The sequence below is a fragment of the Triturus cristatus genome, chromosome 3_2 (genome assembly GCF_964204655.1).
Source record: "Triturus cristatus chromosome 3_2, aTriCri1.1, whole genome shotgun sequence".
Taxonomy (NCBI): domain Eukaryota; kingdom Metazoa; phylum Chordata; class Amphibia; order Caudata; family Salamandridae; genus Triturus; species Triturus cristatus.
In genome coordinates, this window is record NC_140584.1 from 487001056 (window position 1) to 487023296 (window position 22241).

Sequence of the window (22241 nt, forward strand, 5' to 3'; positions counted from 1 at the left end):
TGTCAATGAAGCCAATCAATAGTAAGCAATGAGTGGCATTTAAGCCTCATGTAAGCTACGAAATGTCTTGCAAGCAACAGCACATGCACTCTCTTAGGTGAGGCCTAATGAGTGAGGGAGGTATGCAGACAATATATGGCTGTCAATACATTTTAGCACTATTAACATAATATGCTAACATTCTACTATAATGAAGAGGACAGTGGACACACTCTACCATGATGGAAGTGTATAAACACATGATGGTAATCTTGACCAGCTATTGAGGACACCTTGAAGTTTGAAGGTCGCTTGTGAAAATACTTTAGCTTTGTTGTGGAGACTGAAGACTGGCTGGGGAAAGAACACAGTAAGTCTAAATGTCTTGTACTGTGTCTCCACTAATCTTAAAATACAGAAATGCATAGGTGATTATACCCATCTTATGTATTTTCACATGTTTTGATCCACTGGAGACAAAAGTATTTCTAGGAAAACACTACAACCTTGTTAAAAAAAGAACACTTTGCTGTCTTACTGCAAAACTGTCCTGGGGCACAGTATCTCAAGCTAAAAGGGATCAAGCCCATGTTGCTAATAATAAGCTACTCTTTTGTGAAAATTTACTGATTTGCTATGACTGCAATTCAAGGGAAATCACATAAGTGTATTGATTAGTGCCTAAATAACAATTCCTTATTCTTTTCATAGAGGCACCGCCTTGAAGAAAAGGCCTCACCTCCCAAGGCAAGATGTCTCAAGCAGCTATCTTGTGTTCATACATCCAGAAACATCAAGATTCAAGCAAAGACCAATAATTATGACCCAAGCAGTGATTTACAACCAACAGGCAACAACATCCAAGAACAGGCTTCACCATGAAAAGCAATAACACAAAATTAAGTGCAATGTCACTTGATACATAAATACACAATCAAAGGCTTCATACTTAAGGAATCAAGTCTCAAGCAACGGATTTGACACAAAAGGCAGCAATTTTATCATCTCCTAAGACACAATAACTTAATGGTTTCACCAAAATAGAGATCAATAATCAAATAGCTTAGGGTAACAGAAATCAGGCACCATCATGATAACCAAAGGCATGAAATAGCAAGCACTGCCTTAACCATTAAAGTCATAAGACATAAAGCAATAACATTGACACCAATATCCATGTTATGAGCAAGAGCTTCGTAACCAAGGCATCCATGTTCATCATACCCCAAGTAATGCCATCGCTACTACCATCCAGCTTCAAAGAGTTGCATTTGCACCAAAAACATGAGGTTCTTACTTGAGATGATTGAATGGTGAATCCTACATTTGGCGTAATAGTCACATTCATTTCTATCTTGGATACACCCTAGTTATTGACATCTCGTACATTATCACACGTAGTTGAAGGAAGTGTTTTTTCCAACTGTGTATTATGGTGAGCGAATGAGTAGAGAAACCTGGGGATCTTTTACATAAGTGCCCAGTGGGTGGGGTGACAGACTTTTGTGTCCATTTTGATGCTTGTGCAGCCCCTCCTGTAATACAGTCATGCAATGTTTGCACATGGGAAATTCCCTCATATACAAGGGGAGGTGGCTCCACACATAAGGCAATTTGCCCTTATGCCTCCAGCATACTACAAATGTGGGCAAATATTACTAGGAGGCTGACTATGCACCACACAGCAAGTACTGCACATTTACTCCACCACTATTTGACCCTTTTTGGAAGGCAGTACAGGGGTCTAATGGGCCCATGGACATTCCTCCTGAAAGAGCATGTAATCACACATTGCACTGAAGTGCTCTTTACAGAGCAAGTGCAAAAACAGGAGCTGTAATAGTAGTGGGTTGACAGCACCCCGTGTATTAAATTCTACAAGATGTTTGTATATTAGAAAAGTGAATTTAATGTATTTATCCAGTCTAATTATAATATATTTCACATGCCAAAGATAAGCAATTGAGAAGATTTACAGCCAACACCTGTTTTGATCTAGCGAGTGGTGACGTGGAGCTTTCTCAAGGCAATGACATTAGTTTTGAATCAGAGAACATAATCATTCTATCTGTCTGTGTGCCAAAAGCAAACTCTCAATCCAAAATGAGCCGCCAGTTAGGCTAATGTGGTGGCTATATATCCTGCAAGGCTGCTACTACCACTCTTGTTAATCTATCACTACTAAATGCAGTCATTCTTCATCTTGGATGTGTAATGTTATTGCTAACTTAACTCAGAAACTTACCCGCTTGTTTGTAATATAGCCGACAGCTCTGGTCTCTCTCAGATCACTGAGAAAGCGTTGAAGAGCAGAGTAGGACTGAACGCTTCATGACTGCAATATTGCCCAAAGCCCTTCTATACCCAATACTCATTGATTTCTTTTTGTAAACAAACTTTATTAGTCATTTGAAAAACAAGGCATCATACAATATAGGCGCTTGCTCCGCTCGGCAAGCCAGTTGAAGTACACCTCTGTCACATATACAGTTCGAAATTACTATGGTAATGTCCATATTCTGACTCCATATCTTCAGGAGCTTCAGTATTAGGTGTTTGCTAATCACATGCCTATAAGTAAAACAGTAAATAATTCGACTCCCTCTAAACAATAACTCTCACCTCCCTCTATTCCACCCCTCTCCCCCCAGGCTTGTCTTGGATTATTAAGCACCTGCGTCCCTCTCCGGGACACCTTCCAGTAACTCCTATCTAATCACTTACATTAGACCCTGCAGAACCACTGCTGGTAAATATCATCTGTTCTTTGATGCTAGATGTGCCAAGTAATGCAAAATCAATTGATGGAGTTAAAGGAATAACGACTTTGAATATTTAACAGAGACATTCTTGTGTATTTAAATCCGGGGCTCAAGGTATCTAAGGTAAATGTGGGCCATTTCACTCATTGCTATTGGTATTCATAAGCAAGGAATAATTCATACATCTTATAATTATCAAAATTTAGAAACTGAATGATACTAAGAATATCAAATTAAAAGTTTACATAGCCTCATTTTGAATGAACTGGACCCATTTTTGGTTCTTATGAGCCACTCAAAAGTCATATTTCTTTAAATTTACTTTCCTTTCACATTGAATACTTTTACCAAGGGCTCAGTCAAAATGTATTTACTGCCATTGGAGTGCATTGTCCCACTCTCCCCGGCTTACGCAGACTTACAACCAAGTGTCTGCAAAGACTGATGCTGTTACTCATCAAGATGAGGTCTCCTTATGAAAGAAAAACTCAGCAGGAACGTGATGGTCACTTATGCTCCATTTGCTGAATTAAGTCCGTAGAAGAAAAGCTCACAGATAGTGTTTCATAAGCCTTCCTGTCTGCAGAGATCCCAGACAGAAAAGTTGTATTTCTCTTTCAGATGAAAAAGACAGAAAACATTCTCACAAGGATTCACTTACTGAAATCTAGTGATTGCATTTTCACTTTGATGTCTGCGAGATACAGTTGTTTATTCCAGAAAAAAAACACAAGCAGACTGTAATGAAATGAAAATCTGGGATTGCAAATGGCCAATGATGCTTACTTTCATTGGGTAGTGTGTTTCTGGGTTGTAGACCAACAACCCAACTCTTCCCACTGTGCCCCATGGATGGAACCAACCCCACCCAAACTGTGTTAACTAGCCCAGAACAACCACCTGCCTAATTTGAGTATCTGGTGATTCAACACCAGAATGTCCTTCACTAATTTACACATACATAGTTATGGGACACAAAATGCATCTCAGCTGGCTTAAAAATGCTTTAGATAAACCAGAAAGTCTCACAATTTGGGCCCAAAAGGTAATCAATTTTCTTCAAAATGTTGCAAATTGGATTTTCATAACACTTTAAATCAGCCCCCAAATGTGGCACACTGGTGCTCATGATTTGTAGATTGGATTTCAAACAGACATAAACATACTTACCAAAACAATGTATGTCGGCTGGAAATCTGGGCTGACAACCCCAAAAGACAAAGTATATCCAAACATGTGTAAATGTATTCCTAACATTCTCAAATTAGAGCTAAAAACAATATTTCTGCGCATACAATCTATAAATATAGCCTAAAATATCATATGTGGTAAAACCATCTGTATATCTGAATTAAAGTCCAACATAAAAACTGAACACAATACCTAAAAATGATCTATATAAGGGATTACAAATGTAACAGATAGCTGATAAAATCTGGTAGCCACATCCCCAAGATGTTTTCAGTTATTTTGTCACACATCCTCAAAATGTTTTGACAGTTGACAATAAATGTAGACAGTTTCTAATTGAACAGTCTCCTCTGGGGAATCTTTAAACCAAGGTGAAGTGTAAAAGGAACTCTGAAAATCTGCTGATGCAGGCTCTGTTCTCCCTGGTACACTTACTCCAAGAATGAGCCAAGCAAAGAACTGGACGGTCACCATACGATGAACATATTCACTGATTTACGTGCCTGGCTTAGTACTGTGTTGTGGGTATAATGCCAGCATTTGCTTACCGAAAGGTGTACAACCTGTCTTCAATAAGATATAATGCTTAACACGGATTATTGCCATCATTAGCCAACAAACAGCATCTTACAAAAGTTCTAAGAAACCATCTCTGTACCCAGCATGTGTGCTTACAGCTAGCACTGAAAACTGATGCACAGAAAATATTGAATTAGTCTCAATCACAAGGAATTACTCTGGGCACGTTCTATTCTAGAACATTTTGCCCAGATCGGTCCATTCAAAGAACAGCACCTGCCGGCTACTGGATTTACAGAGTGCAATATACAAGTATAATCACACAATGATGAGACTTTGCATAAACAATGACTGACTGAGGTAAGCAATAGTTCAACTACATCTAGTTTCTATTTGTCGTTTTTTCAAAAGTGAGAAACTTACAATCATCAAATGATCAATATATTTTAGACTTAAAGTGACTTGCCATCATTATAGCTGCATAACCAATAAGAAAAAAGTTGAGTAGTTAAATCCTGTATTTCTTAAGGGTGTATAAAAGTTATTTTATCCATTCTTATTTTTAAATGTTTTTAAATATATTCTATATTTTGATTTCTTTGTGTAATGTAGTAAGCTGAAACAGAAAGGTGGATGATAACTATAAAATTACCATATGTACTTGTAGTGTATTCATACTCCTATTAAATAGGTTTCACATATAAAAGATGTTCGATTAAACTATAACAAATCATGAATCGGTTGGTCGAAGCCTTCGGCATTTTAGAACAGATCCACTTCCTAAACAAGTTAACTTGAATGTCATTGAAAGGGTTCACCTGCTGTCTACCTGAGTTTGTCTGCTATGAAGATGACCCGTCGCTCGAGCAGCAGGGAGGCAAAGATCTTGGTCATCTGTCGCACACTGAGGAACTTAAAGAGGCACTCAAAGTCCACATGTTCAAGGCGGGAGTCCATTGGTCGCCGAAGCTCTATCACCTGCAAAACATTAAACATACAAAAGAAGAACTGTATTATGGAGGCATGCGCTTTGCCTATTGGTCTTTCGATGGACTCCGAGTGCAAAGGCAGAGTAACTATAGCACTCATCATTTATTAGCCCTTTCTCCCCTTTAGGGTGGAAAGAGGAGTTTCAGTAAACAGTATATGTATTACTTCAGAAAAACTGTGAGTTAAATGTGTGTGCTCTAGAAAGTGCCATCTCATAAAAAACAGGTGCAGACCTGTCCAGTCCGTGAACGCACACCTTCATGATGAGGCACCTGGTATTAAATGAGTAGATAAGTGACAATGGATGGAACTGGAATTCATGTAGCCTGCTTTTATAATACAAGAAAACTTCAAACTCTGGCACCCCCACACATTTCAGAAGTGCGGCAGCTGATCACTAACATACTGGAAAAGGCCGTCAATGTTAAATAGTACACTCTTGTTGGCCCTGAATATAAATTGGCCAAAAGTACAGTTTAGGGTGCAAACTTCTGTTTCTACCGTACATGCATTTACAACTCAAATGTAAATAATGCAAAATATTATGGTTGAGCATCCTGAAATGGGTGGATTCTTGCCCACCTGGCACAAAATCCCCTGTTGCCACTTGGTTAAATTGCACACTGCTACCACTAACAGTAATTAGCAGACGCACAAATGTAATCAGGACCTTAGATTGCAACTGAAAAAACATCCTTAAAGTCTTTCAAATTGTATGGTCTGTCAGGTTAGGTACAGCAAATGGCCAGACTGCCATTTTATGAGAAGCTTGTTACAATTTTCAGGTCTGGCATTAACTAAGAGTTTTTGATTTTACTAAAATATGTATATACACTTCCATATAGGGGCTTTCAGTGAGCCCTCTTTATGCATTTGTGAGCTGTTGTGTCATCATAATTTTCTTCCACCCACTACAGCATGGGGGCAATTGGTGAGACCACTTCAGACATTGGCTAACTTCACTGTGAGTGACGGAATTCAGTTGTTTCGTAAGGAGCACATCTGCATACAAAGTAGTTCCCTTCAATGCCAGGGACTATTATGGCAATGTTTGCTTTGCAAGACCAAAACAATTGTTTAGCTTTTAGCCCCTTTATTTTGGTGAGGACCTGGCAGCTCATCCAAGAATAATACTGACCAAACAAAACAAGCATTGACAGCGTTAAAAGGCTGGCAGCCCACGCTAGACCTATTCCCTTTGATACACTGGCGTAGCTGGGGGGCGGGGAGGCGGTGGGGCAGACCGGTCCATGCTGCACATGTTTTGAGGGTGGCGGCCCCCCCCCCCACTCTTACTCTTACTCTTAGGCCATCGCAGCTGCAAGAATTGCCAGCACCCCCTCAATCGCCCCGTTCTTCGATCAGGCCGCCGCGGGCGGTAAGTGCACGGGCAGCCATGGGCGGCCTAAGGCCTAGCTACGCCACTGCTTTAATAATGCTCGTTTGTTATGGAATAGACATCTACGGATAAATATGTTACATTATATCAATCACCCTGTTTCCAGATTAGTACATAGCTTTATTAACGTATCTACGTTTTCTCATTTCCTAGAGAATGGTTTTTTTTTATATATCAGATAACATTAAAAACGGAGCTTCTTTATAGAAACACAAAGAAAATATTTTATGTGCCCAAGTCATTTTCCTGTCCGCATTCCGACACATATTTAATTACTAGCTGGAGCTACATATCCAGGTGGAAATTGTTTGGAGGCATGTGTTTATTGTCGCAATATAAGTCCACTGATGACTTTCAAAGACTGCAAGCAGGCTGAGTGTAAGCAGGCTGACTGTGTTGACCCCTTGCTTGGGGTGGTTTTTTGGCAGACATCATGGAAAACTAAACATTTACGCAGTCCGCTTTTTATGGGCTTCTGAAGTGACACCGTGGTTGTCTTCAATGCTTGTCAGTGTTGCATTCATGAAGATGATTTAAAAACCTTGTCTCCTCTATAGCCACAATGCCCTTTAGAAGTTATATGTCACTTTTGAATCCATAAATTTTGTAAAACACATCGGCAACAAGGGGGGCAGGGAACTGTACATAAAGTGAAACCGCAATATCTCATTAACGGATACCATAGGCTTGTAAAGCCTAACAAAGGAAAGAGAGGAATAAGAATGTAGGGTCATTGAAAATACAATCAAAACAAAAGGCTCAGTTTTGCTGGAGTCCAGGCTCGCTGTCGATTAGGCACAAAATCAGTTGATAAGAAGAAAAGAAAGAGAAGTATTGCAAAACCAATAAGTTTGGCTGCAGTGGAGGCCGCCTCGGAACGGGGGTGGTCGGGTGGGAGTGGGGGGAGGTGGATTACAAAAACAAAATGATGATTAAAAAAAACGTACCCTTTCCTTCGACATCGCTGCACGTCTGTCCTCCGTCCTCTTCCTCATGATCTACTGGAAGCACCCAGGCTTCCGGTCTCTCTTAGCCAATCACAATCCTGCAGGAGAAGCGTCATGATTGGTCTGAGCGTCCTGTTTGGATGCTCATGCTGTGCCTGGGAAGGCTGGGCACGTTCTCCACGGGGCTGTGCGACACAGCCCAATAGAGAACATGCCAAGTATGCATGATGGTTTGGCCACCCGGCAAAACTGTCATGTGCCCTTAGAAGTGTTCAAACCACTCCTCACTCTGTTTGGCGTCACAGAGCTCAGCCCCGCCCGACCTGGCTCCGAGCTCCGCAAAGAAAAATAAAATGACAATAACGTCATGTTATTATCTTTTTCTTTTGTGCACTGCTGAATTAGTAGTGGGGCGACGCTCCTCCGCCTTAGCGGAGGAGCCGCCACTGTTGGCTTGCTTTCTAAGTCCTGGCTAAAACATTTAACAAATACCCTGCGGCAGTGAAAAAACAAAAAGGACTGCTTTCTGTATACAATTTATCTATGAAATATGAATTTAAAGCTTCATGATTCAGTGTGCCTTTGAGATGTAAAATAGTGCCTCATGCACTGCAATTCAAGCATTCTATAGGTCACGGAACCATACACCAAAGAGCCAACAGCCAGCAGCCTGAGGTCAGAGATATACTGCTCCGGGTGAAGCCAGAACCTACTCTCTGTATATTTTTAAAGAACTGGTAGCCATCGGTGTTGGAGACGGCGGAGCAAGGTGGTTTTAAGAAGCTTCAAGCAATTCCGGGGTACATCTTTTTTACAGGAATAGGGGTTGGGCGACTGCAGAAGAAGCACTGTTTAAGTATATGGATTGGCTAAACCTAGGAATGCCCAGCGTCCACGGGGATTTGTCATGTGCGATTGCTGGTGCTGTGAAGCCTGTGAGTACAACATGCCTGGTAATTCTGGGTGAGTGTATTGAATGTGATACAAGGCACTACAATGTAGTACTTGAAGTGAAGCACAAGGTAGTCAGAGTGGGAGTGACATGATCGTCTTTCCAGGAATGGAGCAGCAGAGCTGAAGACAGATTTGCATGAGTTAAGGAAGGAGCAACAAGGCAGAGGAAAAAGGGTTTGCCTCCAACTAGTTTGTAAAACACCAAAGTTTAGAACACAAAGCAAAAAAGTGACTGAGGAAGAAAATATATGATTTGCCTTAAGAGGTCATCAGTTAGGCTCAACAAAGCATTTGCTACCATGAGCTTGCCCTGTGTACCCCTGGCACTGCTCTTCTTATGCCTGGCCTCAGCATGCCCTGTGTACTCCTGACACTGCTCTTCTATGCCTGGTCTCACCAGTCAATACCATGGCAAAGCAAGAGACAATAAACAGTGTTCTATTTATTTTCTATAGTTTCACTACTTGCCTTTATTCTGATTCTTCCGCAGCAAATATGACGCTGCCAAGGGCCAGACGCATAGTTAACTTTGTGGTTTCACATAGGGTGATAGGTTCTTGAGGCCACTTTTGCTCCCACTGACACTGGTGAATCAACGCCATGGGCAGCCTGGAGCTAATTTGGCAGCATATCCCTCTAAACTTAGACCCTCCCATAAAATAAAGCTCACCTCAGGCCACTTGGAATCAGGTTGGGGAACCATCCAAGAAGGAAAAGAAGAGCCTTAAATAAATAGATAATTAAAATTGTGAATAACAAATTGTTTTGTAAGGCCTGTGATTGAGGGAGTGCAGATATGTGCAGTGGTCTATGGCTCCAAAGCAACTACTAAGGTGGTGGAAGTCACCTGAGATAACAAACTCAAACCGAACTGTGCTTCACTGGTGGAGATAGATCCCACAGCCAAGATCAAGACCATTCAGTTGTTTTATATAGATGCTGCATAATGTAATTTACAAGGTCAATTCCAGGGGCAACTTGCATAGCATGTAACTGGGGTCTGCTCTGGAGATTTTCATCTACCCTACTACGATCTACATGTAGAAAAGAGGAGAAATATTCCAGGAGGCATCACTCCAGATGCCAAGATAGATTGGAACATCCCATGATTGACAATTTGCAAAGCTACCAAAAGACCAAAGGGCACTAACAGGAAGACCCACCCCCCCCCCATCCCACCACCTGGATGGCAGCTGTATTGGTACAGCAACCTTATCAAAATCCCACTCATGACATAAAATCAAATTGTGCAATGAAAGGTGCTTCAAGAGTAGGTAGAAAGAAAACATTTGTGTTGTAGTTAGGGGGCAGGGTCTTCATACAAGAGCCCAGAGCCACTCAGGTAGGTGGTAGGTTCTTTATTTGATGGTAAGCCCTTCAGTTACAGCTACAGCAGGTAGGTCATATCTAACTGTCCCTTTCTACTATATTCACTCACTACCACACACTAACATTCAATTTCCTCATTCACTATCAGCATTCAAGACCCCAGCTCACACATGAAGAAAATGGGGACACACAGGATACTACACACCTCCCTTTCTTCCATAAAACAAAACGAAGAACAGCAATTACTTTGCATATAAAGTATAAGGACAACCACTCACAATTACCCAATATCCAACATGACCAGCTTACACATTCACTCAACAATAACCTGTTAAATTCTCCAATACCTAAGCAGACAAACAAAGACAGCAAATAGGAGTAACATGAACTCTGCGACTAATCAAAACATGTGGCTCACCACACCTCCTATCAGATAATGAAATAAGCCAACAAATAGGTTGTGAGTACCATTGCTCAAAGGTTCAAGATGTGCACGACTTGCAACCTCCTCTGCACATTCACAATGACACCATACAACATTAATCTATGCAGAACATGTAGTCACAGACACTCAGTCACACAACAGCCTGGACACGAAACACAATGGATTCCTTAAAAAAAAGTGTGTTTCCCGGTCTTCCTCACGTCTACACATTCAAGGCACAAACAATACAAAAACAAAACCACGTTTCATCTTAACTCAAAACTTCCCTGACTGAACGACAACACAACACTTGTCCTCACAACTGCACAATGTCCCTAGGCATGCTTCTAACATTACCACACTGCCCAAGTGGTACACACACATCAACACACACTTTCTCCATCTTCCACAAGCAATACACTCAATTCCAGGACAACACACACTCCACCTCACACTCACACAAGTGCAGCCCACCACTCCACAAAGCCCCACACCCAGCCACACTAGCTGGCCACACCAACATAACCAAGTGCCAAGCTGAAGAAAGCACTTAATCTGTGCCACAACCTCCGGAGATTGCACCAGAAAGTCAGGACGTCTTCCAAACACAGTGATGGCAGACTCCAGTAGACACTCACTGAAAAAAGTATAATTACAACAATTAAACACTAGACTAGTCCAGCAACACCGCCATTAACACCAGCCCATGTCAGCAGGTAAAGAAAGAAATACTCACCTACAACACACTAGAGTTTCATTGAACACTACCATTCAAACACAACACTGTCCAACTTCATTATATGCAAACTGAATAAAATGCACCACAAAACAATCACAAACATATTCTGCCTCTTGTGAAACACACCTGTCAATTGTCCCATTCATATAGTATGACTCAGGTGAAACTTGTAGCTACCATCAAGAACACTCAAACAAAACATGTGGCTGTCCCGCACAACATCATGGTAATACACTTCCCCACATTTGAACTCCATAGAGTACTTCCGCTTCAAACTTCTAGTGACAGGGTACTGCTCTTTCCCCAGTTTGCAACAACACATAAGTATACTATAATTGCATCTCTCGCAATGAGGTAGTAGTCTTTCCTACACCCATGACACTTAAAGATCCACAACCGGCACATCTATACACAACTAAACTCCGATGGGTGCTAGATATTTTCCCCAAATTGTTAATTAAACTCCATATAGCGAAAGTAAATGCTCACACATTACTTTCAAAACATCCTACAGGAGGATTTTTTTTAACTTCCCAAACTGTCATGAAGCACTATGCATGCATTCAGCACACTGCACCATAGCAAACCCCAAACAACAGAAGTCAACTTGCACAGAAAGATGAAACAAAAATCACTTCCTGGCGGGCTGGCCGGCAGCCGCCTGGCCTCCGTCCTCTTCTTGGCTTCTTCTGTGCAAACAGGAAGCAGGAAGCACCCGGGCTCCCAGGCTCCCCATAGCCAATCACAACGCTTCAATGCAGCGCTGTGATTGTTCTGAGCACCGTTGTTCAGTGCTCAGCCAGAGAATGGGAGCCTGGACATGTTCTCCATCCAGGCTGTAATGCAGCCCGCGTGGAGAACATGCAATGTGCATGTGAATGTTTGGCTAACCCAAGAGGGCCGGCCAAACATTCATGTCCACTTAAATAGTGCCAACCACTCCTCCCCCTGCTCCGAGAGCAATGCAGATCCGCCTCGCCCAGACGCAGCAGCAGGAACAAATAAAATGATAATAACCCATAGTTAATATAATTTTATTTGCCTTTTTTTTAAATGTGAAAAGCAGCGGGGCGACGGTCCTCTGCCTTAGCGGAGGAGCCACCAATGGCTGCACACGGTGCATTTATTTGACCACAGCGTTAGCAGGAACCGTGTCATCTCATCTGGTGATTCTGCACTGGGTACCATAAAATATTTCTATCCCCAAAAGCATGGACTAACCAGTGTCACAATCATCCTAATTGAGAAAACATCCTGTGAACTGGAAAATGCTGCTCCATATATCACAATCAACGTTGAATGTATTAGTCCTTCTAACAGTTTCTCCATTGCATTGTTTTTAAGCTTAGGACTATACACTGGGACATAACACACCAGCTTCTAACTCCTCCTCAGCTAGCTCCTTGTCCTTGCCAGACCTTGCCCACCCTCCTCACCTGACCCCTGCTGCCCAGCCGTTTCAACTGACACAATTTGCTGGTAGGGTTGAGCGCAGGTGGCCCTCAACTAGTCCTACATGACTACAGGGCCATCTTCCTTCTCATGCCAGTCCTCCACTTTTGTCAGAAATGGCTCCGAACTGCCACCAGAGTCTTGCTGCATTTTCACAGAGGTCCTTAACAACTCATCACCCAAATGTTTAAGTTAGGGGTCTACATTCAAGAACGTGTAGCCTCTTAGGGAGATGGTACTTTTTAAATTTCATGGTAGGCCCTTTGGTTACAGCAACATTAGGTAGATATTGCCATTTTTACATCCTCCTACCAGGATTCTATTTCATCTTTCACTCTTAGCATTCCAAACACCAGCTCAAATATACAGTAAATTGGGACACACAGGATACCTCAATTTTTCAAGGAATTTAACCAATTATGTAAGAAGTTTATGCAAACCAGAAGGAATGAGTTCAGTGATACGGGATGTTGAAAGAGAAAAAGGAGATGAAAGGATGAGTTTTAGACACTAATCTGCTGATAGGAAGAGGTCATGCAAGGACTTTGAGGCCCCAGAAATTATGGTTTTGGAAATGAGTTTGAAAATGGTAAGATTATGCCTGTCTCTGTTGTATTTTCTTTTCTGTATAGTGAAAAAGTGTAATAAAATTGCAGCTCAAGAGTATGCATATTTCAATCAAGCTTTCATGACAGTGGAACACCTTTATGTTATCTGTATGAATGCCAGTGGCATATGTGTGTTCACCACCCTTGGCGCGGTACGACTAGCAGTACCGAAATCTCGCTTTTTGAAGTGTGTAGTATATGTATGTGCAGACCTCTCAGTGATAACTACATGGGCTAAAATATGATCACAACGCCTATGATGACCACAACAGTTAACAAAATCTATTTGTATTTAAAGAACGTTGACCGGATCCATCATGGGGGAAGTCTCTGCAAATTCTAGTGTCACATATCCCTGTGCACCTGATATTGTCTTATGACGCCCCAGAGATGGCAGATGGTAGGATACACACCAATGTATCTAATACGTCTTCCCGGTGATTATACCATCATACATTTATTCACAGAATTGGTGGGAAGTGAAAAGTAAATGGAAATGGGCCTCAGTATAAGAAGATATGATCCCTTTCTCCCGGGTGAATGGCCTTCTAGCAGCAAGGATTCTCATGTCTTTCAAGTTCTCTGTTCCCACTTCTGCCAGAATCATACTTTGCTTCTGAAGTGGGGCTTTCCACCCCCAGTGGAAGAGGCATTGCTGATGATGCCATGGTGTACACTCATGCAGGAACAAAGATACTTTTCCCCCAAACAAATGCTAAATTTACTAGCCCTTCTATTCGTAAATGGCTAACAAAATAACTCATATGAATAACTTCATTAACCATTCATAAAGAGTTGTAGGCTACTGAACTACTTACATTTTCAACGACTCTAATTATGAACGTTCCTATTATTTGCAGGTTCTAATTGAGTGACGTGTTTAACCCGTCTCATGTACCTACCTCATTTCCAGCTCCGGGGAGAAATGTCTTGACCTTGATTGTTTTTCCAGGAGCAGGAAATGGAGACTCCATTAAACTCCTCATGAAGGGATACACCAGAGCAGCAGATATCCCCCGGCGCCGCTCCACTTCGTCCAGGATCTGAATGGTGTCATGGAGGGAGAGCAGAAACAAGGGAAAAAACAATAAGAGCGTTACAATCTGACATTTACTGGGAGCGGGCTCTGAATTCAACCAAGGCTGCTCCCAAGCACGTCCACTCGTAAAATAACCGATTTGGTTTCAGTCCTGAAATTGAATAGTTTTTATCATCGGTTAATTCTTATCCAAATTACTTTCAATGATAGCTATATATTCGAGGTCTGCTCTTCATCATCAGAGCTCTTCAACATCGGTAGCCAATCACTAGCAGCCTCACTTCTCCCTTACAGAAGCCATCATTTTTAGTGCCTCCCAGAGTTGGATTTAGGTATATTGCCTTTAGATTCAATCACGTATTTTTAATAGGTTTATTATTAGGGAACGTTTTCATTCAGCTGCTCAGTAAATATAGGAGGGCAGGAATGGAGAAGCAGAAATGAAAAACGCCGTGCTTGAATGGTAGGAAAGTTCACAGCGCATCTGTGCGAAACCACAACAGTATGTAATGACCTTGAAGAGGTTACATACCTTAACAAGCATTTACAATGCAATAGGTCTCGCATTTAGGAGAGTTTGAGCTATTGGCATTGTAAATGACAATGCCTTTTATTTAAGCATTGTTTTTAAAGCAGATAAATAAAAGGTATTGTCATTTACAATACCAATAGCTTATAGTCTCGCAAATTCGAGACCTATTGCATTGCAAATGTGTTCGGTGCCGTGCAATAAAAATGTAATAAAGCATTAGGAGCGAGCATGTCCTGCCTGCAGTAGCAGGCAGGACAAAGCTATTTGAGAAAATAGTCCCCGGAGGCTGTAATTAAAGGCTACTGAGTAACAACACAAGTAACAGGGGTGTGCCATGGGAGATTATAAAATGATACAAGGCGGTACTAAGGAGGGATGACTAAGCCTATCAACCAATGTACAGCCCAAGTTTATAGTAGAAAAGGATACAAGCAAATGATGGGCCCCAGGGAAAGCATGTCGCCCCCGGGGAAAGCACGCCGCAGACTAGTCCTTCCCCGGGGGATTTCGTGCAGGGAAAACAGGACATGGGTGGGGATAGGTAGGATGGGGGGTTGGTTTGGGATATAAGGGTCCGGAGAGTTCTGGACTCTGTGCATCACCTGGGGGTGTGTAGAGGGATAAAAAAGTTAAAATGGCCCTACTTGGTTGCCCGGCGAGCCCTGATTGCGCCTGTCGGCATGGTTGCTGAACAGAGGTCTGAGGTGGTGAGCAGCACGCACACCTACCACAAAAAGGTCTCGGCACAAGGGCTATGGCATCGCCGTCGGCCGAGGAGGTAGGGGCAGCGCTGCACACATTGGTTGCAGCCGGCCATCAGGACCTTTTAGGCCTTACCCGTCCCAATTGGTCCACGGCTGGCATGGTGGCTGCCGCTGTCGTGGCGTACCTCCCAGACACTGGTCGAGGGAGAGGGAAGTCGGGGCGGCGAGGGCGGAGCGGGGAACGACAGAACAAAGGCCCCATTCTGAGCGGGAGGCAAAGCAACCTCCCAGCCGGCTGCCCGGTAGTGATGACGCATTGGGGGGGGGAGTCGATTTGAGGAGGCATCTGGAAGAAGCATACAGACACGACCCAACATGGCAAGGTTACAGGCTGGCTATGCCTGCAAAAGAAGGTTGATGGGAGGGAGGGACCTGGAAGTGGGGCCACCCCAGTTGCTGTTCTGGTGGTGGGGACACTGGCGGGGCCCAAAGCAAACGGCCCCACCCACAAAAAATTAAAAAGCACAACGGGCATCCGCCAGGAGGGGGAAGGGGGTAGTGAGGAGGTTGATACACCCCAGGAGGTGCCTGTCTCCAGGAGTAAGGGGTTGTTGGGGTTTGGTGCTCCGGCCAGCAGATGGGCAAATGTGGATATTGAGGCCCAAATACAAGAGCAGCGCCGTTTGGTCCAGGAGACTGAAGCACGCTGGGCAGCGATTTGCAGGGAGTGTGAGGCGAAACAGCAGGTCAAAGAGCGGGGCGGTCGTTGGCAAGCCAAGTGCGGGGGTGAAGGGGCGGGTCACTGGCTATGGGTCCCAATGGTAGGGGCCAGAGGGAGGACAGGCGGATAGTTTTTGCGGCTCAAGGGACCGGTGATGCATAGGACCCCGCTGGTAGATGTAGCTGGGGAGGGAGGGTGGACAAACACGTTAGGTGGCAGAGGCTGACAGGCAAGAGGCAAAACCAGCAGGGCGCAAGACGGCCCTGAGACACTGGTCAGAAGAGGTGGCGGGGTCCTTGGTTGCCAACCAAGGATCGCGCACCTAGCTCCATTCAGACCTAGGGGCTTCCATGGACTACTGATATGTGTGGGCGAACAAGAGCAATTGGAGTGCGACAGGATGAGTGCAAGGAGGAAGAATGCAAGGACGCTCTGGTGTTGGATTACAAGAGTGATGAGTGGGAAGAAGGTGAGTTGCGCGAGGATGAGGGCAGGCTGGAGACTAGCGGCGCGAGCAGAGGGAGAGCAATCTGTTCATCAGTTGTCTTGCAGCAGTGAAGAGCGGACCAGAGAGGTACCAAGACGAAGAGCGGTGATACGCTGCAAGGACAAAGGATAAGTGGAGCCATTACCTTCAGGTAAGGGGGAATGGTGGTCTGTGTAGGGGTTTCAGGGAGTCGGGGCAGGGAGCACCCACGCTGCGATCTGTGGTAGTTGATGATGGGGTGGTTACAGAAGGGAAGAACAAAGTGAAGGATGCTTTGCGCAGTAAGTAGTCGTGCAAGCACGTGAGTGGGAGGAAGGCCGCTGAAAAGAAAAGGTGCCAGTCAGATAGTTCAGCGGAATCTGAAGGGGGTAAGGGTGGTATGGATTAAGAGGATAATAAGCACAAGAAGAGACTCCAGTACGAGGGTCTGGCAATGCCGCTTGAGTCCCATTTGTCCGACAAGACTAAGAACAGAATGTGGAAATGCGAATATGTAGATGTGTGTAAACTTCTTCATAGGGATAGTCAGGCGAAAGAGGAATGGGAACACACAAGACATCCTAGAGTACCGATTAACATGGAAAACTGGACGTCAGCTTTTCTGATCTATGTGAGCATTTATAGCGAGAAGCATGGAGACAGGGCGATAGCTTTGTTCAAATATATGGACATAATCAGGAAGGCCCAAATGCACTTCAGGGGTTTCACATGGCTTAGCTACGACAAAGAGTTCCGGGCGAGGGCGAGCCTGAACCCGGACAAGCCCTGGGGGGGAGGTTGACTCTGAACTCTGGATGTAGTGGATGTCGTCCATTCAGTCCGCGGCTTGCACACACACAGCTAGCGGATTACCGATTACTTATCGGCCTTTTCAGCTAAAGGCCAGCCCGCAGGGGGAGGGTTACGCCTCAAAACTAACTGCAAACAACGTTGGGGCATGTTGAAATTATAACAAGGGTTTCTGTTCCCGTCACCCATGCAAATTCAAGCACAAGTGTTCTAAATGTGGGGACAGACACCCCATTACCCAATGTTTTAACCTGGCTAGCACCGTTGAGCAGTGGAAGGGGCCCCAGGGAAGGCCCAACAGGGACACCGTGGGACAAAAGGCAACTACACTCATTAAAGTCAAAGCCTTACGGCCTTGGCTTTCGATCTATCTGGAGTGGGGTGAAGCCTTATGGCTTGAAGGGGGGTTTCTGGAGGGTTTTCGGATTGGGCATTTAGGACCCAGTGTACGCAGGTGGACAGACAACCATGACCCATGGTGGACTTGGTTGTGTCTCCCACGGGGGTGGTACTGAAGAAAGCGGAGGGGGAGTTCTGACTCATTCATCACTTGTCGTGACCCGAGGGGGCATCAGTGAATGACTACATTGTTAAGGAGGATTCTAGGGTGCTGTATGTGTCGGTGGACGATGCAGTAGCCCTGGTGAGGAGCTGCGGGTGGTGGGCCGAGTTGGTGAAATACAACATCAAATCAGCGTTTTGTTTACTCTCCATCCACCCTGAGGATTTTCAGTTGTTAGGCATGCAGTTTGGGGGGGCGCTCTACGTGGACTTGGTTTTGCTGATGGGTTGTGCTATCTCCTGTCCGCTGTTTGAAGCTTTCAGTACCTTCCTACAATGGTTTTTCACGAAATATAGTAGCCATAAAGAGGTGTCTCACTATTTAGATGATTTTCTGTTTGTCAGATGGAAGGATTCAGGCGAGTGTCTGAAGGCACTGCAACATTTTCAAAGTATGGCAGAAGGCTTTGGGGTACCTTTGGCACCAGAAAAGACGAGAGGGTCCACGGGTTGTGTTGACGATTAGGGCCACGGAGTTGGATACGGTTCTGATGGAGGTGAGAATGCCATAGGCTAAAGTGAGGGAGATTCAGGGTTTCTTGTTGGTGGTGATGGGAGAGGGCAAGATTGAGCTCCGAATGGTACAGAAGTTCCTTGGATTTCTGATTTTGCTTGCTGTGTGGTGCAAGTGGGTCGGACTTTTTGCAGGCCATGGCCGGAGTGACTTTGCCGCACCACAGAGTCAGAATTTCCATGGCATTCAATGCTGATTTGGGGGTATGGATGAAATTTTTTGAAGATTTCAATGGAGTACCCATGTATTTCCTGGATGAGAATACGGTCTGGCAGATTCAGATATTTTCTGATGCGGCTGCCGTGCACGGTTTGGACTGTTTTGGGATGGACGATGGTGCGCAGAGAGCTGGCCTAAACATTGGTTGTGTCAAGGACGCAGCATTGCCTTTTTGGAATTTTTTCCTTTGCTGGTTGCGTTGCATGATGCGGGGTGCTGGCGAGAAGGGTGGTCCTTTTCCGCATCAACAACATGATGGTGGTGGAGCTAGTGAAAGGCAAAGGGCCAGGGCTCTCCGGGTGCTGCATTTGTTGAGAAGTTTTTATGCTGATGTGCCTGCTTTTAAACATTGTCTTCAAGGCTAAGCATGTACCGGGATGCAGAATGACATTGTGGATTCTCTATCTCATTTGCAGTGCCAGCGCTTCCGAACCTTGGTGCCTGGGGCAGATGCCGTGAAGACGCTGCTGCTGGAGGATGTCTGGGAGATGGGTGAGTGAGGGTTGTCAGTCTGGTTGAAGGATCATTGGCTGCATCTACCAGGAAGAGTTAGGGTTGATGTGGAGCAAGTTCTGGGCATTCGAAGGAAATGTGTTTCATGCATGGGACCACGACCAGGAGGAGGTCAAAAGGAGAGTGTTATGCTTTGAGGTCAAAAGGAGAGTGTTATGCTTTGTTCTTTTCTGTATCGACAAGGATTTGCCACCTACTACTATTGGGGGCAAATTGGCTGGGGTTTCATTCCAAGGCAAGCTGCATTGGGTTTCAACCCTGTTGGGGATGAGATTTTTGGCCGGATGTTGAAAGGTTGGGGTAGACAAAGGGGTGAGTGGCGGTGGCAACGAGGGTAGCCATTACATTCAATTTGTTGAGGGATCTGTTGGCGGTTTTGCCTGCATGTTGTTACGATGTGCTTGAGGTGGCTGTTTTTCGGCTTTGCATGGTTTGGATGTTTTTTGGGGCTTTTCGAGTTTCAGAATTGTTGGGGTCGCCGAGGGTGGATGAAGTATTACATGATGAAGTGCGTTTCGATTTGGGACGTTTGGGAATATGGTTACATAGATCCAAGACCGATCAGCTGGGTAGGGGAGATGTGTGTGGTTGTGTGAAGGGGGAACGAGGCAGTGTGCCCGGTGCAGGAGTGGCACCATTTTCAGGCTTGGCCGGAGCCACAGTACAAAGCGTTTTTCTCTCACGAAGGGGGCTACTGGCGGTGCTGCGTATGGGGTTGCGTCAGCTGGGGAAAGATCCTGCTGCCTTTGGGACACATTCTTTTCGAATAGGGGCATCGACTGCAGCGGCAAATCTGGGATGGGACTGGAATCAGATACGTAGGATTGACAAAAGGAGGTCGCGTTGTGAGCGCTATGTTAAAAAATAAAAACGTTTGCTGCCTAGCCGGTCATTGGGGGGGGGGGGGGGGGGGAGTTTGCATTGACGGGGTCTGGGCAGACGCCAGACCTAATGTTTTTTCTCTTTCAATGCATGTTGTGTGAGAGGTCCAGGGTCCAAGACAGTGACCTGGATTATGGGACGTTCATTTGTGCATTGGGAAGGTAAGTATACGGACCAACAGATATACAGCAGGAATATGGGGTTGCACAGCAGCTGGCATGAAGTGCTGTGGTAGGGGAAAAGTTGAATGCAATGAGGTAGTTTGCTGCCCTGGTTATTGAAATTGGTTCCACAGAGGGGCTGTCCCGATAAGCTTTTTATTCACTTGTGGGGAAATGATCTGTGCAGCCATCAAACTGAACTTTGCTGGGACCTACATTGTATGGACTGAATTTGTGCTGCACCAGGTTTGGAGTGGGGGCAGTTAGGCATGCTGAAATTGAAAAGGTTTGTCATAAGCTTAGCAGAGCGATGAGAGTTGTCTGCATGGAGATGGGAGTTACGGTGATGGGGGTATTTGAGGTGAGAAGGCTTGATTGTTTTGGGACAATGGTGTGCACTTGTCTCGCATGGGGAATGCATACTGCATGATGGAATTGCGGTGAGTCGTTTGTGGCATGAGAACATATGGTGCAGAAGATATCACAGTTGAATGGTGCTGGTCAGGGGGGGCAGAAAAACACCCTCCTGGTTTATTCTGGATAGAAGGAGTCTTGGGTGGCGGTGGAGAGTCACATGCAGGCTTATCCACACCCTCGGGTGGGGAAGTGGAATGGAGCAAAGGTGAAAACTCAGCGTGCTGTACCTTGATGAGTGAGGAGAGAGTTCAACCAAGGTTGTTTGGAAGATAAAAGAAAGAGAGCCGGGGGAGAAGGCAAGAACTTGAGTTTGGATCAGGGAAGGATGGAACAAGGTATGACATTTGGGGAAATGGAAGTTTAGTGTGAGTTGCGAGTGGCCGCGGGATGTATGGGGAACGTTCCTTATTTGTAAAATTTATGTTATTGTTGAATAACGTTTAATAAGTTTGCAACCATGTCCTAATAAATGGCCTTTTATGCTAATCATGGTCATGAGTGTTTTGTTGTGGCACGATGATGGCCCCCGGTGAAAGCAAGTCGCAGACTAGTCTTTCCCCGGGGGATTTTGTGCTGGGAATAGAGGACATGAGTGGGTATAGCTAGCCGGGGGGAAGGGGAGGGGTTTTGGTTTGGGATATAAGGGTCTGGAGAGGCGTAATCTGCCTCTTCCAGACTATGGGCATCACCAGGGTGTGGGGTGTATAGAGGGATAAAAAAGTTATCTGCCCGCCCACCCTACAGAATGATAAGTTTCGGGGGCAAGGGCTGGTTTTCTGTACTACAGCGTTATCAGCCAAGTTTAGGACAGGTTTTAGGGGTTGCACCCGGGAGTCGGGCGGGGTGGAGAGTCACATGCAGGCTTAACCACACCCTGGGGGGAAGAAGACCGGAGCACAGGTGAAAACGCAGCGTGCGGTACCTTGTCAAGTGAGGAGAGAGTTAAGAGGAGGATCTTTGGGAGATAAAAGGAAGAGAGCCTGGAAAGATGGCAAGAATGTGAGGTTTGGATCAGGGAAGGATGGAACAAGGTATGACGTTTGGAGGATTGGAAGTTTGGTGTGAGATGCGAATGGCTGCTGGATGTATGGGGGTGGCCTTATTTGTAAAGTTGATAGTATTGTTGAATAAAGTTTAATAAGTTTGCAACCATGTCCTAATAAATGGCCTTTTACGCTAATCATGGTCATGAGTGTTTTGTTGTGGCATGATGAAAAATATGGGCAGAGAGTGGGTGGAGCTTCAAGTCTCTACCTGAATACAGCATGCCTTGCTGAGCAGCACATGCGCTGCCCAGGCTCGACCTAAAAAAGTACATGAAACTTGAGGCATTAAAGTGAAATAAGGGAATCAAACAATAGTTCAATTAGCAATCTGTGGGGCGTAAAACGAAGTGACCTCAGGTGGAT

General features: G+C 44.7%; 1 protein-coding gene across 4 annotated transcripts in view; it reads right to left on the minus strand.

Moving 5' to 3' along the window:
• DENND2B (DENN domain containing 2B) overlaps positions 1-22241 on the minus strand; it is a 1065289-nt gene that overhangs the window by 98635 nt on the left and 944413 nt on the right. For all 4 annotated transcript variants that reach the window (XM_085648132.1, XM_085648131.1, XM_085648133.1 and 1 more), the window contains 2 exons: positions 14196-14336; positions 5281-5429 (listed from right to left, as the gene is read on the minus strand). In XM_085648132.1, coding sequence (XP_085504258.1) covers positions 5281-5429; positions 14196-14336 — 290 coding nt within the window. The remainder of the gene's footprint in view (positions 1-5280; positions 5430-14195; positions 14337-22241) is intronic.